General features: G+C 52.5%; 1 protein-coding gene across 1 annotated transcript in view; it reads right to left on the bottom strand.

The window, feature by feature from the left end:
- Positions 1-2244: 2244 nt before the first annotated feature.
- The window catches only part of ip6k1 (inositol hexakisphosphate kinase 1), a 13322-nt gene continuing 74 nt past the window's right edge, over positions 2245-15492 (bottom strand). Inside the window, exons 2-5 of the mRNA XM_083668040.1 lie at positions 8902-9106; positions 7384-7565; positions 4425-4600; positions 2245-3107 (exon numbers count right to left, since the gene is read on the bottom strand). Coding sequence (XP_083524166.1) covers positions 2412-3107; positions 4425-4600; positions 7384-7565; positions 8902-9106 — 1259 coding nt within the window. The 3' untranslated portion in view covers positions 2245-2411. The remainder of the gene's footprint in view (positions 3108-4424; positions 4601-7383; positions 7566-8901; positions 9107-15492) is intronic.

Raw genomic sequence — 15492 nt, 5'->3', positions numbered from 1 at the left:
GAGCCATGGCATGGAGGACTGCTGCCACAACCAGGCCATCCCCAGTAACACCAGTCACGCCAAAGTACAGAAGAACTCTAGAAACACCAGTAACATTAAATTGGTTCTTTCAATCAGGCATGTATGTAATACACAGATCATCTCAACTCTAGATGCCAGTAACTGTTTTCCCTACATTGGTTGGTTGTACGGGGTGAGTGAACACACTGTACCTGACCTACTGTAATAAGCAGACAGAGTGTCGGTTCATGTGCTTGGTGTGTATGGAGCACAGACCAAGTCAATACCGCGCACGTGACGTGAGCGTGCACGTCAGCTGTGCTGAGAGAGGAGAGGAGGAGGAGACCAGCGCTGTGGTGTGCCAGAGGGAGAAACAGAATCCACATTCACCAAAGTGACAATGGCTACAGTGCAACATTGTTCTACACAGAGAAGACATCCTAAACCAAGTGACACCTGACAGAGATACTCCATCCAAGGTGGGGAGGGGGGGACAGAGGAAACACCAGAAGAAGAAGAAGAAGAAGAAGAAGAAAGAGGAGGAGGAGGAGGAGGGGAGAGTGGAGGAGTCTCTTCTATGGTTCTGCTACATATGCTAATACATGGAGTACAGGGAGAGTTCACTGTGTATCGGTGGTGGTGGTGACAGGAATCTATAGCCCCCCCCTTGAAAATACCCCCCCCCCCACCTAAAAAAAAACCACTATTAAAATAAAATAAAAATAAAAAACAAAATCATGCTGTTGATGCTTTCATACACCTTCTACAGTGCAAATTAAAAAGGAAATCTTTGTTCAGGGATGAGAAACCAAAACGAGAGAAAGGCGTTGTAACCCAGGGGCTTCCAGGACGAGTGTATACGACTGTCCCTCAGACACGCCAGAGACTGACCGACCTACCAGAGACTGACCGACCAACCAGAGACTGGCTGACCAACCAGAGACTGACCGACCTACCAGAGACTGACCGACCAACCAGAGACTGACCGACCTACCAGAGACTGGCCGACCAACCAGAGACTGGCCGACCAACCAGAGACTGGCCGACCAACCAGAGACTGGCCGACCAACCAGAGACTGACCGACCTACCAGAGACTGGCCGACCAACCAGAGACTGGCCGACCAACCAGAGACTGGCCGACCAACCAGAGACTGACCGACCAACCAGAGACTGACCGACCTACCAGAGACTGGCCGACCAACCAGAGACTGGCCGACCAACCAGAGACTGGCCGACCAACCAGAGACTGGCTGACCAACCAGAGACTGGCGGTGGGGGAGTGATGAAGGACACAAAATAAGCATTTAAGAAAAGATTTTTAAAATAATACAATACCTTTAAAATGAAAAAAAAAACGGTGTCTCTATGTGGATCTGAATATGATAAAACTATAAAAAGCAACATAATAGAAGTGTGACTTGTGACAGATGCGATTACGGCACAGCTGAGCTGTGGTATTTTATCTGAAGCCTGAAGGTGTTCCACGACCTCTTTATTCTTTTAGTTTTTGAGAGAGAGAGAGAGAGAAAGAGAGAGAGAGAGAGAGAAAGAGAGAAAGAGAGAGAGAGAGAAAAGAAGAGAAACCTTTCGTCTCCTGTTACAGTAAAGCTCTCACAAACAATAACCTGCAAAGCTGCACCTCTGTCAGACCCCTGATAGGAATACTGCTGGGGGCGGGGGGCTTCTTTTTTTAATGCCCCCCACCCCAAGACCCCACCCCACCCCGCTCAACACACGCAGATAGACAGATAGATACACACTTCCCTGTACCGGCCCCGTAGTATGGGGCCGGACCCTGAGCTCTGGCTGCTTTAATAATCCTGACCTCCACCCACCCCTCGCCCCCCCCCCCTTTTCCCTCAATGCAATACTTCAACTGGCCACACAGTGGCGATGCACCCCCAAGGCAGACAAGCCTTCTGTTTCTGTTCGAGAGGAATGGCGGCCATTTCTGTCCAGGAGGAGGGTGTATTGTATGGGGGAAGGGAGGGGTGTGTGTGTGGGGGGGGGGGGGTGGAGTTGTAGTGGCTCCCTGGCTCTCCTGTGTCCATCAGAGAGGAGTCCAACAGTGAGAGAGAGCAGGGCAGCCTGTCTCTGAGTGACTCTCCCTCCTCCGTCCCTCCCTCCATTCCTCCCTCCGTCCCTCCCTCCATTCCTCCCTCCATTCCTCCTTCCATTCCTCCCTCCATTCCTCCCTCCGTCCCTCCCTCCATTCCTCCCTCCGTCCCTCCCTCCATTCCTCCCTGTACCAGTGTGCTTCTCACTCTGCCCAGCGGCCCTCCGCCAACTTTTGAGGGTTCTTTGTTTCCTGTTTTTTTTCCAAATGTATACCAAGGATAGGGTAGCACTTAGGGTAGAGGAGGAGGAGGAGGAGGAGGAAGAGGAAGAGGGGGGGGGGTTGTGTGAGCAACTACAGGTGCTCCTCTCTGATCTCCTCCAGGATGCTGATGAGGCTCTCCAGTCCGAACACGTACCCCTGGTCCGGCCCGTCATGGACCGTCAGGTCGTCACGGAAACCCTTGAAGGTGCTGTGGGCAAAGTCTATCATGCGAACGTCCACGCTGGGGGGGTCCACGCTGGGGGGGGCCGCAGAGGAGGGGCCGTGGGCGGGGTCCGAGGGCGGCGGAGGAGGAGGCGGCTGCTCCGGGTGTGGGGGGTGGCGGTCTGTGAGGGGGAGGGGCTGGAGGGGCAGGGGGGTTGGTGGCAGTTGAGAGAGCTGCTGGGGAGGAGGAGGGGGAGGAGGAGGAGGAGGAGGTTTGGGGGGCTCGGCCAGCGCCGGTGCTGGTCCCTGGGCGGCCCCTGGCCCCGGGGCGCTGGGGCCCTTCTCCGAGGGCGGGTCGGCTGCTTTGGGCCGGGCCTCCCCCTCCGGCTCCTTCCCCTCGTAGATGATGAGCAGGGAGGAGGAGTAGAAGCGGTAGGACGCCTGTCTGTCCAGAACCTCCTTCAGGCTGCGGAGCTTACACAGGATGGGCTCGAACAGGTCCTTCCTCAGCTGGGCGCCGTTGTGCATGTACTGGTGCAGTGCCAGGCGGAAGCCCTCGATGGACAGACCGCGGCCGTAGTACTTGTTCCGGCACAGATAGTGGCCCGTGTCCATCTGGTACACCTGGGAGATAAGAGAGAGAGAGAGGGGGGGGGGGTGACGGAGAAGACAAACGAGGGATGAGTCAACCTGATTGATCGCAGAGGAACAATAGCGCTGCCAAACGCGAGCCTGTTGAAGCTTGTGCTAAATGCTGCACCATTGTGCTAGGCGGCCATTGCTGTCTCCGCATTGTAAACAGGGGATCAATCACTCCTGCGGTGGCTACCGTTTGTCTCTGGGCAATCTTGTTAGACAACACGCGTCCAATCATCCTTCTCTCTCTCTCTCTCTCTCTCTTTCTCGTTATAGATCTGAGGGTGTGTCTGAGCCACTGTGTGCGGTCAGAGAGAGGAGATGGAGAGGCAGAGAGAGAGGAGGAGAGAGAGGAGGAGAGGAGGAGAGAGAGGAGGAGAGGCAGAGAGAGAGGAGGAGAGGCAGAGAGAGAGGAGGAGAGAGAGGAGGAGAGGCAGAGAGAGAGGAGGAGAGAGGAGGAGAGGCAGAGAGAGAGGAGGAAAGGCAGAGAGAGAGGAGGAGAGAGTCGACTGGATGGACCACCATGGGCAGGGAGGAAGGGGATCCCCTGAGGCAACACAACACACACTCAAGTGATCTGAGAGCTTAAATCCCTTTCATTCCTTTCCTAAGACACACAACAATTGTAATGCATGGAATGGAATGAGGAACGACATCAAACATGGAGTATACACTTCTGCTTCCTAATTAATCAATATGGGGTTGGATGGATGGCTGGATGGCTGGATGGATGGATGGATGGATGGATAGATAGATAGAGAGTATTGAACGGTTGATATAAATATTTACAGGGTTTAAGTTAAAGTGTATTTTAGTGCAGGTTCAGGGAGTGGGAGAGGGTGTGTTTGATACCGTTCCGTTCATTCCGTTCTATGCATTACAATGAGGTCCGTCCTCCGATTCCTACCTCCCCCGGCCTCCCTCCCCCTCCAGCCCTGGCCAGGTGTGTCTCACCTGCATCCCACAGACCCTGATGCTCAGCGTCTACCTCCCCCAGCCTCCCCCCCTGGCCTCCCCTGTCCTCCCTCCCCCTCCCTCCCCTGGTCTCCCCTGGTCTCCCCTGGCCTTCCCCAGCATCCCCTCCAGCCTCCGCTGGCCTCCCTCCCCTGGTCTCCCCTGGCCTCCCCCAGCCTCCTCCCCTGTCCTCCCTCCCCTGGTCTCCCCTGGCCTCCCCCAGCATCCCCTCCAGCCTCCCCTGTCCTCCCTTCGCCTCCCTCCCCTGGCCTCCCCCCCATCCCCCCGTCCTCCCTCCCTCCCCTAGTCTCCCCTGGCCTCCCCCTCCTCCCCAGGCCAGGTGTGTCTCACCTGCATCCCACAGACGCGGACCCCCAGGGCGGCCGAGGTGCTCTGTTCACACTTCTTCATCTGGCGCGCCGCCTTCTCCTCCGAGGCGTCGTCTCCGTGCTGCCGGGTGCCCATCTTCAGGTCCAGGATGCACGGGTAGCTGAAGTGGTGCACCACGTTCTCCAGCAGCAGGAATTCTGGGAAGGGGGGGGTGTGGTCAAGGAGCCTTTGCCAAGAGAGAGGGGATGGTGTTGTCGCTGTGTGTATTATACATGCAACGGGAGCGTTTGGTTTGATGTTTTAAAAAATATATATGTTTTTAGGGCATTTATGCTTTATTGGGATAGAGATAGTCGAGATTGACAGGAAGGATGGGAGAGAGAGAGGAGGGATGACATGCAAGACAGGTCGAGGGTCGGAATCGAACCAGGAACCTTGCGATTACGTGGTAAGCGCATTAGTGTGCTACGCCACCAAGCACCCCTGGTTTGATGTTTTGGTTGGATCGCCGTTTTGTTTTTGTAACGCGTACAAGGGGTCGGGAGACTCTCCATCGAAGAGGCTTTTTATTATTGGTGTGGTCTTAATATGTGTGGGAAAACCGGCCTCCATATGCATGAAAAAACAAAGATGAGCCAAAGGAAACAGCTATATTTCTGTTATGACGTCCATTTATAGTTATAATATATGATTATAGGGTGGCAAAGGTAGGCATTGGCGTTCAGCCAAATAACAAACCAATTAGACCCCTCCCATCCATGTGTTTAGTGTTGCTGTGGTCGTAGACGAGGCAGAGGGACATCAGACCGTAATCTGTCCTGTGCACAACAGCTTAGTGGACACCAGACTAATACTACAGAATATAATACCCCAGCAGCTGGCTGGGTGACCCCCCCCCCCAACCAACTATCACCCACTACACAGGCCCCCTGCCGTCTCCCCTCCCCCCTGCCGTCTCCCCCCCCCGCCGGATGAGTCACAGCACAACAGTCCTCCCCTGCACCACCAGCAAGCCTCTGACTCTGGCCTCCGACTCTGGCCTCCGACTCTGGCCTCTAAACGCCGTGTCCCTTTAGATTCACACCATTTGATTTGAACCCACAGAAAAACAGCTCAAAAGTGCGGGAGAGTCCCTATTAAAAAAAATAAAAATGTTTCTAATCCCCTCTCTCACTCTCTCTCTCTCTCTCTCTCTCTGTCTCTCTCTCTCTCAACCCAGGAATGTGCAGGCTGAGCGCAGCGGAAAATAAATTCAATCTGCGCCCGTCTCTGGTTTCTGCTGCTGTGTGAGAAGGACAATGTTTTCCTTTTAACATGCGGGCTCTGGGGCTTCAGCCCCGCCAAGCACTTCAAACAAAGGACAAGACTCTTACACAGGTTCAGGTGGTGTTCAGGGCTGAACATGATCTGAACGCTTCACCCACCCACGCTGCTGGGGTCACCGGGGTCAAGGTGAGGACATCTCGGCGCCCAAGCGCACCAGCATGGGACTCTGTTTTGAACTGTTTCGGTTCCCTGCGGTCAGCGTTTAGCAGGAAACATAGGGGCTGATTAAAGTATCATCAGATGAGAAGAAACAGACACTCGTCCGCAGAGTTCAGGGCACGGCGGGACTGTTAGTGTTAGGAAAGAACAATCCCTCCTCTAAACCTTCTTGTTAGCGAACAGAGACAGATAGCTGTTACCTTCCTGTTAGCGAACACAGACAGATAGCTGTTATCCTCTAGTTTACATGGTTAACAGATAGCTGTTATCTTCTAGTTTACATGGCTATCAGATAGCTGTTATCTTCTAGTTTACATGGCTATCAGATAGCTGTTATCTTCTAGTTTACATGGCTAACAGATAGCTGTTATCTTCTAGTTTACATGGCTATCAGATAGCTGTTATCTTCTAGTTTACATGGCTAACAGATAGCTGTTATCTTCTAGTTTACACAGCTATCAGATAGCTGTCATCTTCTAGTTTACATGGCTAACAGATAGCTGTTATCTTCTAGTTTACATGGCTATCAGATAGCTGTTATCTTCTAGTTTACATGGCTAACAGATAGCTGTTATCTTCTAGTTTACATGGCTAACAGATAGCTGTTATCTTCTAGTTTACATGGCTATCAGATAGCTGTTATCTTCTAGTTTACATGGCTATCAGATAGCTGTCATCTTCTAGTTTACATGGCTAACAGATAGCTGTTATCTTCTAGTTTACATGGCTATCAGATAGCTGTTATCTTCTAGTTTACATGGCTATCAGATAGCTGTTATCTTCTAGTTTACATGGCTATCAGATAGCTGTTATCTTCTAGTTTACATGGCTATCAGATAGCTGTCATCTTCTAGTTTACATGGCTAACAGATAGCTGTTATCTTCTAGTTTACATGGCTATCAGATAGCTGTTATCTTCTAGTTTACATGGCTATCAGATAGCTGTTATCTTCTAGTTTACATGGCTAACAGATAGCTGTAACTTTGACCAGGTCAAGTTCTTTGTTGAGATGAGTTGACCTCTTGTCTGTCTTGTTAATGTGTAAGTGAGAGAGACTGTCTCCGTTAATCAATAAACACAGCCTCACCTCATCATGGTGACACTGATCAATAAGGAACACATCAGTTCATTATTATCATGAGTGTCAGAGGTAATCAATAAGGGAGGTGTCAGCTAACAGACAGGACAGCGATGGGGGGGGGGGTCTGAGGTCAATACACCCCAGAGCCCAGACACAACCGAGGCACAAAAACAAGCTCCTTCTATGAGTCAGTAACCACACCTCACCTCAAACCAAACCACGACCCAGAAACCTAAACAATAACCTTTCCCTAAACTGAACCAACCCTTTCTCAAACCCTAACCTTTTCTCTTCAAACTCTTCGAGCAATTACTGGGTTTGACAATCATTTTTTTTTTTTATAATAATACCAAAACGACCTATGGAACACAGTGCTAGCCAATCACAGGCCCTGGCGGCTGGGGGAGGGATACTGTAGAGCTTCCTGTCCTTGGACTCTGAGCGCATGCGGCTGAGCTGCTGCTTGTGACAGCGGAGGCTCCAGGGGTTGTGGCTGATCTTCTCGGAGCTCAGGCCGCTGTTACAGTCCAGCATCTGGAAGGGCACGTCAGAGTGGATCTGCAGCTCCAGGCGAGGGCTCTTCAGTTCCTGGAGGCTGGGGGGGGGAAGGGGGGGGGGGGGGTTAACTCATTTAGTGCCAAGGGTGAATAAAGTCGCCCGAAATTGTCAACATTCTAGAGTGCCTAAAAGGTGATATTTTATTCACCTGAAATGATGATATTTCATTTTTGTAGCCAATCTTGCTCGGTAAATACCACATACAGCTTTTTTCTTGGCACTCTAGTGTGTTAAAGGGGCTATCTGGGATTCAAACAACAACAAAGCGGGCTTCCTGCCACTTTTTATTGGTAAACAGCTGAGGGAAGGGTCTGGAGAAATGTAACTACTCTAAAATTCATAGACGGAGCTATGCATGCAAGGACTGATCATCCATGAGATCAAAATGATACTTTTAACCATGTCTTGATGCTATACAGTGTTTGTTTACAATGACATTGTTCACAAACAATGGAGTAAAACAAGTCTGTATGTTGTGTTCTAACAGGGTAAGCCAGTTGAACTAAGATCATGAAACATTCATAAGTTATATTCTTCAATAATCAATGGCTATATATGAATAATTTAAAAGTCTAAAAAGGGATGTACCAATTGCAGATTTAGGGCAGAGTACTAGAATAGACCACAGGTGGCGCTGGTAATGGGCCTACAGGACGGTAGGACAGAATAGACCGCAGAGGAGCAGGTAAATACAAGGTACACACACACACACACACACACACACACACACACACACACACACACACACACACACACACACACACACACACACACACACACACACACACACACACACACACACACACACACACACAGGATTTGGTTGTGTGTGATTTCCAGTGATGTGGGATTGGCCACATCCACCCTCATCCCTCCACATCCACCCTCATCCACCCTCATCCCTCCACATCCACCCTCATCCCTCCACATCCACCCTCATCCCTCCTCATCCACCCTCATCCCTCCACATCCACCCTCATCCCTCCTCATCCACCCTCATCCCTCCACATCCACCCTCATCCCTCCTCATCCACCCTCATCCCTCCACATCCACCCTCATCCCTCCTCATCCACCCTCATCCCTCCACATCCACCCTCATCCACCCTCATCCCTCCACATCCACCCTCATCCCTCCACATCCACCCTCATCCCTCCACATCCACCCTCATCCCTCCACATCCACCCTCATCCCTCCGTCTGTATATAGACTAACAACACTTCCTCTGATTATAGCAATCAGATGGTGTATAAGTATACACACACATACACACACACACACACACACACACACACACACACACACACACACACACACACACACACACACACACACACACACACACACACACACACACACACACACCCGGCTCACTTCTCGGTGCTGTCGCTCTCGTGCGCGGGCCTGTCGTCCTTGTGCTCGCTGCTGGAGCGGTGCAGGCTTCGGCGGGAGTGCTTCCTCCGCGGCTGGTCCCTCTCCGGCAGGTCCTCGTGGTCCAGACCCTCGCTCTCCACGTAGGGGTACGCCACCAGGTTGATGTAGCCGTCCATGTCCCCCTCGAAACACACCAGCACCACCCCTACACACACACACACACACACACACACACACACACACACACACACACACACAGAGAGGGGAATTAGAGATGAGGCAGGGTGAGTGGACCATATTGCGTATAAGACTTTGTGGAGTGGTTCACTCTGACTTTATTGAAAGCGATTAGCATGAATTAAGATGAGCAGGGAAGCACTCAGCCTACATGAATAACTAACCCTTCAGAATGATAAACATTGGAATGATAGCAGCCTATCACAGCCAGGAAGACATAATAGTACTGCTGTAAGAAGAGAGACAGACAGGCAGAGAGACAGGCAGACAGACAGACAGACAGACAGACAGAGAGAGAGACAGACAGAGAGAGAGACAGAGAGAGAGACAGAGAGAGAGAGACAGACAGACAGACAGGCAGGCAAAGAGACAGAGAGAGAGAGAGACAGACAGAGAGAGAGACAGGTGGGCTGGGACTCTGGGAGGCAGAGGTGAGAGTCTCACCAGGGGACGGTTCAGGAGAATCACAACATTCCAAACATGCAGGTCTATATTTAACCTGAAATACTGTGAATATTTAACCTCACACAACACACCACAGGGGTGGAGAGGGAGGGAGGGAGGGAGGGAGGGAGAGCAGAAGAGGACAGGGGAAGGCAGGGAGAGAGAGAGACACACACACAGAGAGAGACAGAGACAGGGAGGGAGAAAGGGAGGGAGAGAGACAGGGAGGGAGGAAGGGAGGGACAGAGGATGGGAGGGAGGGAGGGAGAGAGAGAGGGAGGGAGGAAGGGAGGGAGAGAGAGAGAGAGAGAGAGAGGGAGAGGATGGGAGGGAGGGAGAAAGGGAGGGAGAGACAGAGAGGGGGAGGGAGAGAGAGAGGGAGGGAGGATCGGAGGGAGGAAGGGAGGGAGGGAGGGAGGGAGGATAGTTAGGTTAATGACCATGGCCGTGCTGCTGTCCAGATAGAAGCTCTTTAGCCTCCTGATCCTCCATGATGATGTCATCTCACCACAGCAGCTAATGAATGGAGACAGCGCTGATGTCACAGACTGTGTGTGTGTGTGTGTGTGTTCCCTGCACTGCGAGTGTGTTTGTGCCTGTGCGCGTCTGTGTGTGTGTGTGTGTGTGTTCCCTGCGCTGCGAGTGTGTTTGTGCCTGTGCGCGTCTGTGTGTGTGTGTGTGTGTTCCCTGCGCTGCAAGTGTGTGTGTATAAGTGCAGGCCAGGGCGTGAGACAGGTCTGATAATGTGAACCAGCAGCATATGAAGCTCCTCTAACAGAGAGAGACAGAGAGAGACATTCTGTCAGGGCTCAGTTTAACCGTCCGCTGCAGGCTTGTTGTTGTCAGGTCTCACACACACACACACACACACACACACACACACACACACACACACACACACACACACACACACACACACACACACACACACACACACACACACACACACACACACACACACAGTGTTGTGAATCCCAGGTGATCCCCCCCACCCCCCCCCTCCCTACCCAGCCTTCCTGCCTGCCTTACAACGGAGGTCAACTTAGCTTGGCACTGAATGGCAGGAGATCAGGGCTGTTGGGCACTGAATGGCAGGAGATCAGGGCTGTTGATCTAACTCAACGTAATCGCTGACAACATGATCTCAAACAACACATGATCTCTCTATCAAAGCACAGGGCAGGAGCTAGGTTTACCTCAGAGAGGATGCCACCACCTAACCCTAATCACCTCCATTACCACCACCACCACCACCCTAATCACCTCCATCACCACCACCACCTCCATCACCACCACCACCACCCTAATCACCTCCATCACCACCACCACCCTAATCACCTCCATCACCACCACCTCCATCACCACCACCACCCTAATCACACTCCATCACCACCACCACCCTAATCACCTCCATCACCACCACCACCACCTCCTCCACCGCTGCCGCCACTACCTCCTCCACCACCACCACCGCCACCCTTCCACCCTAATCACCACCACCGCCACCCTAATCACCACCACCCTAATCACCACCACCACCACCGCCTCCTCTCACCACCACCACCATCACCACCACCACCACCCTAATCACCTCCATCACCACCACCTCCATCACCACCACACCACCCTAATCACCTCCCATCACCACCACCACCCTAATCACCTCCATCACCACCACCACCACCTCCTCCACCGCTGCCGCCACTACCTCCTCCACCACCACCACCGCCACCGCCACCCTAATCACCACCACCGCCACCCTAATCACCACCACCCTAATCACCACCACCACCACCGCCTCCTCCTCCACCACCACCACCACAACCACCACCACCACCACAACAACAACAACAGACTTCTCTTAGACAATCACACCAAGTGTGCACAAAGACTCATGGAGAAACTGTAGTCATGTACTGTATAGTACTCAGTCTCTACCAGGGGAGGCTGGTGAGGTAGAAATCAGGAGCATACTGAACGCTTCTGCTTCCTAACTTTAAGTGGAGTCGTTAAAGATCCCATGACACTTGTCGCCAGAGTAAGCGTGTTAACGGCGGTGTCCTGGCTGAACTCCCAACCAGTCCTCCCTCTATCATGGCCACCTCTTCATCCCGCTTCCTATTTCATTCATCCCCTCCCCTCCCCTCTCCTCTCCTCCCCTCCTCATGTCCTGTCCTGTCCTCCCCTCCCTCCTCCTCTCCTCCCCTCCTCTGTCCTGTCCTGTCCTCCCCTCTCCTCCCCTCTCCTCCCCTCTCCCCCCCCCCTCCTCCTCTCCTCCCCTCTCCTCCTCTCCTCTCCTCTCCTCTCCCCCCCCCCCCCTCCTTCTCCTCTCCTCTCCCCCCCCCCCCCCCTCCTCCTCTCCTCTCCTCCCTCCCCTCCCCTCTCCTCTCCTCTCCTCCTCTCCTCCCCCCCCTCCTCTCCTCTCCCCCCCCTCCTCTCCTCTACAACTCTTCCCTCGGTCATTGTTGCAAAAGAGAACATGCTCTCAGTCAACTGACCTGGTAAAATAAAGGATAAATAAATCAAATCAAATCAAGTAAACATCTATAACAGGGGAGGAGAGGTTTGCCTGGCGGCTGCTCTACCTGGCGGCTGCTCTACCTGGCGGCTGCTCTACCTGCAGCAGGAGACCAACACCATGTCACCAACGACCTACAAACACAGACCACAGCCAGCCTCAACAATCTGGGTCGGGGGGAAAGCCAACATTGTTGTTCCCCGAGCCCCATATCTCTCCCCCATCTCTCCCTCATTCCTCCCCCATATCTCCCTCATTCCTCCCCCATATCTCCCCACCGCGGCTATTTATACCTCCGCTGGGTTCATGCATACCTTTTCGGGGTCCTGGGTCATTCCTCCCTGCTTGTTGTCATGTGTCAACAATGCCAGCCTCCCTGGCTGCGAGGGGGGGTGGAGGTGGGGGTGGGGGTGGGGGGGTGGGGGGTATTTATAACCTCTGTACAGCCTGCTATGGAGCGGCACAGATCTGGGACGGACGAAAAAGAAAAGAAAACAGCGGACCTGCGGCTGATCCTCCCTCCCTGCCTGAAATAGGCCGGCTGGCAGGGGGTGGGGGGGGGGGGGTGGCGCTGAGAGAGGTGGATATATTTATTTTGCCCCCCCGCCGTCTCTCTATCTAGCTAGCCGTCTGTGTGCACGTGTGTGTGTGTGTGTGTGTGTGAGTGTGTGTGTTACATATGAACATAGATTCCTGAACATACATGGTGAGGCTGGGGGAGCCCTGTCGAATGGAAGGTCCAGTGGAGGGATATTGAGGAGGTGTTAGACAGACAGACAGGCAGAGAGACAGACAGACAGGCAGAGATACAGACAGGCAGACAGACAGACAGACAGACAGAGAGACAGACAGACAGGCAGAGATACAGACAGGCAGACAGACAGACAGACAGAGAGACAGGCAGAGATACAGACAGACAGGCAGAGATACAGACAGGCAGACAGACAGACAGACAGACAGACAGACAGACAGACAGACAGACAGAGAGACAGACAGACAGGCAGAGATACAGACAGGCAGACAGACAGACAGACAGAGAGACAGGCAGAGATACAGACAGGCAGACAGACAGGCAGAGATACAGACAGGTAGACAGACAGACAGACACAGGCAGCGAGAGAGACAGACAGGCAGAGAGAGAGAGAGAGAGAGAGACAGACAGACAGACAGACGAGTAGATCACCGGAGGTTGTATAATTGCACTCATAAACAAGAAAAAACGTGATTACATTTCATTGGCCAAATATTTAATGTACTGTATCCAGTTACATGTCTTTAATGTCATTACTGCCAACGCAGTACTCAAAGCCATAAACAAATGCCGTATGCAGAATCATGTTACCAGGAGTGATAGCTCTGACCCACTGTGAGATCTGGGCCAGGATTCCTCAGATAAAGCCATCTACAACCAGGAATAACCTCATCCAGAGAGAGAGACAGGGAGGCAGGCAGACAGACAGACAGGGAGAGAGACAGACAGAAAGAGAGACAGAGAGGCAGAAAGGCAGAGACACAGAGAGGCAGGGAGAAAGAGAGAGACAGGGAGACAGGGAGAGAGACAGGGAGACAGGGAGAGAGACAGGGAGACTGGGAGAGGCAGAGAGAGAGAGAGGCAGAGAGAGAGTGAGACAGAGAAATAGAGAGAGAGAGAGAGAGAGGCAGAGAGACAAGGAGACAGGGAGGGAAAGAGGGAGAGAGGAGAGACAGAGAGAGGACAGTTCATTCTCTAATTAAAGGACAGAGATGTTATCCCTCGAGTCGTAACCCACGCCAACACTTTTATTAGCTGGGGGGGGTGTGGGGGGCTAGGGAGAGATTGTGGGGGGGTGTGTGTGTGGGTTAGGGGGGGGGCACTGACTACTGATATTAAATCAGTGATTTAGCAACATGGACCAGCTGTAAACAAGCCATGGCAACATTCCTCATCAGCTCCAATGTCCTCTAGTCCTGATGCACTGGCCTGTCTCTCCATCTGACATCTGACTCACCAACAGGCAGATTAACACAGTCTGAGTATGGCAGCACTGGTCTGAGTCTGTCTGGTCTGGTCTGTCTGGTAGATGTGGTCTGAGTCTGTCTGGTCTGGTCTGAGTGGTAGATGTGGTCTGAGTCTGGTAGATGTGCTCTGAGTCTGTCTGGTCTGGTCTGAGTGGTAGATGTGGTCTGAGTCTGGTAGATGTGGTCTGAGTCTGTCTGGTCTGGTCTGTCTGGTAGATGTGGTCTGAGTCTGTCTGGTCTGGTCTGAGTGGTAGATGTGCTCTGAGTCTGGCAGATATCTGAGTCTGGTAGATGTGGTCTGAGTCTGGTAACTCTGGTCCCAGAGGGTGTGTGTGTGTGTGCGCATGCATGTGCATGTGCGTGTGTGTTTTCCCTTGTTGCCACAGCAGAGAGAAAACCGTCTGACTAACCGTGAGGACGAAAAGCAGAACAGTGGAAGTGGAGCATGTGTTTTCTTTTAAATACTTCTCTCCCTCTCTTCCTCTCCCTCCCTCCCTCCCTCCCGTTAATGGCCTGGCTCTGTCCTTGATGGTGGCTGTCTAATGTAATCCTCTAACATCCTCCCATCCTGTGTGTGACAGCCTTCCCGGTCCAGGACCTCCTCATGCAGGGTGACGCGGTGGAAAGAGGAATGGTATCAAACACACACCTGTTTGGTGCACAACCACCCCTGTTTGGTGCACAACCACCCCTGTTTGACACCATTCCGCATTCCGTTCCATGCATTACAATGAGCCTGTCCTCCACCAGCCTCCCTTGGTCGGGTCCCCTGGCTGTGGAGGCTGTGGAGGCTGTAGAGGCTGTGGAGGCTGTGGAGGCTGCTGCAGGGGACTGTGGGAGGGTGACAATGACACAGGAAGCCAGCAGGGCTGACTAACACTAAGACTGGAGCCTTCTCTGGCGTCGGTGTGCTGCTCCTCCTGATCACACCAGGGTCACATTGTGGAATTGAGGTGCACTTGATTAACTCCCCTTCAGTGCCGAGGGGGAATAAAGTCGCCCAAATAGTCAACATTCTGGAGAGCCACGGGTGACTTTATTCACCTTATGATGCTTCCTTTTGTAGCCAATCAAAGTGTTGTTGCTAGGTAAACACCACATAGAACACTTGTGGCAGTTAGTGGGTTAAGCTTGTGTGCATTATTCAGTCCCATTGAAACTATTTCATTAGTTTCAATGAACTGAGCTAAACTGAATCAAGCACAGCTCAACTATCTGACAGTGTTGGAGCCAGCAGGTCTGTCTGTCTGTCTGCATTCCTCCCTTCCTATCTCTCTCTCTGTCTGTTTGTTTGTCTGCCTGCCTCCCTGCCTGCTTGTCTGTCTCTTCCTCCCTCCCTCCCTCCCTCCCTGTCTCTCCCTCCCTCCCTCCCTCCCTCTCCCTCCCTGTCACTC

This window comes from Argentina silus (genome assembly GCF_951799395.1).
Source record: "Argentina silus genome assembly, chromosome: 4".
Taxonomy (NCBI): Eukaryota; Metazoa; Chordata; class Actinopteri; order Argentiniformes; family Argentinidae; genus Argentina; species Argentina silus.
Note: the sequence above shows the minus strand (reverse complement) of the source record. Positions and strands in the feature narration are given on the sequence as shown.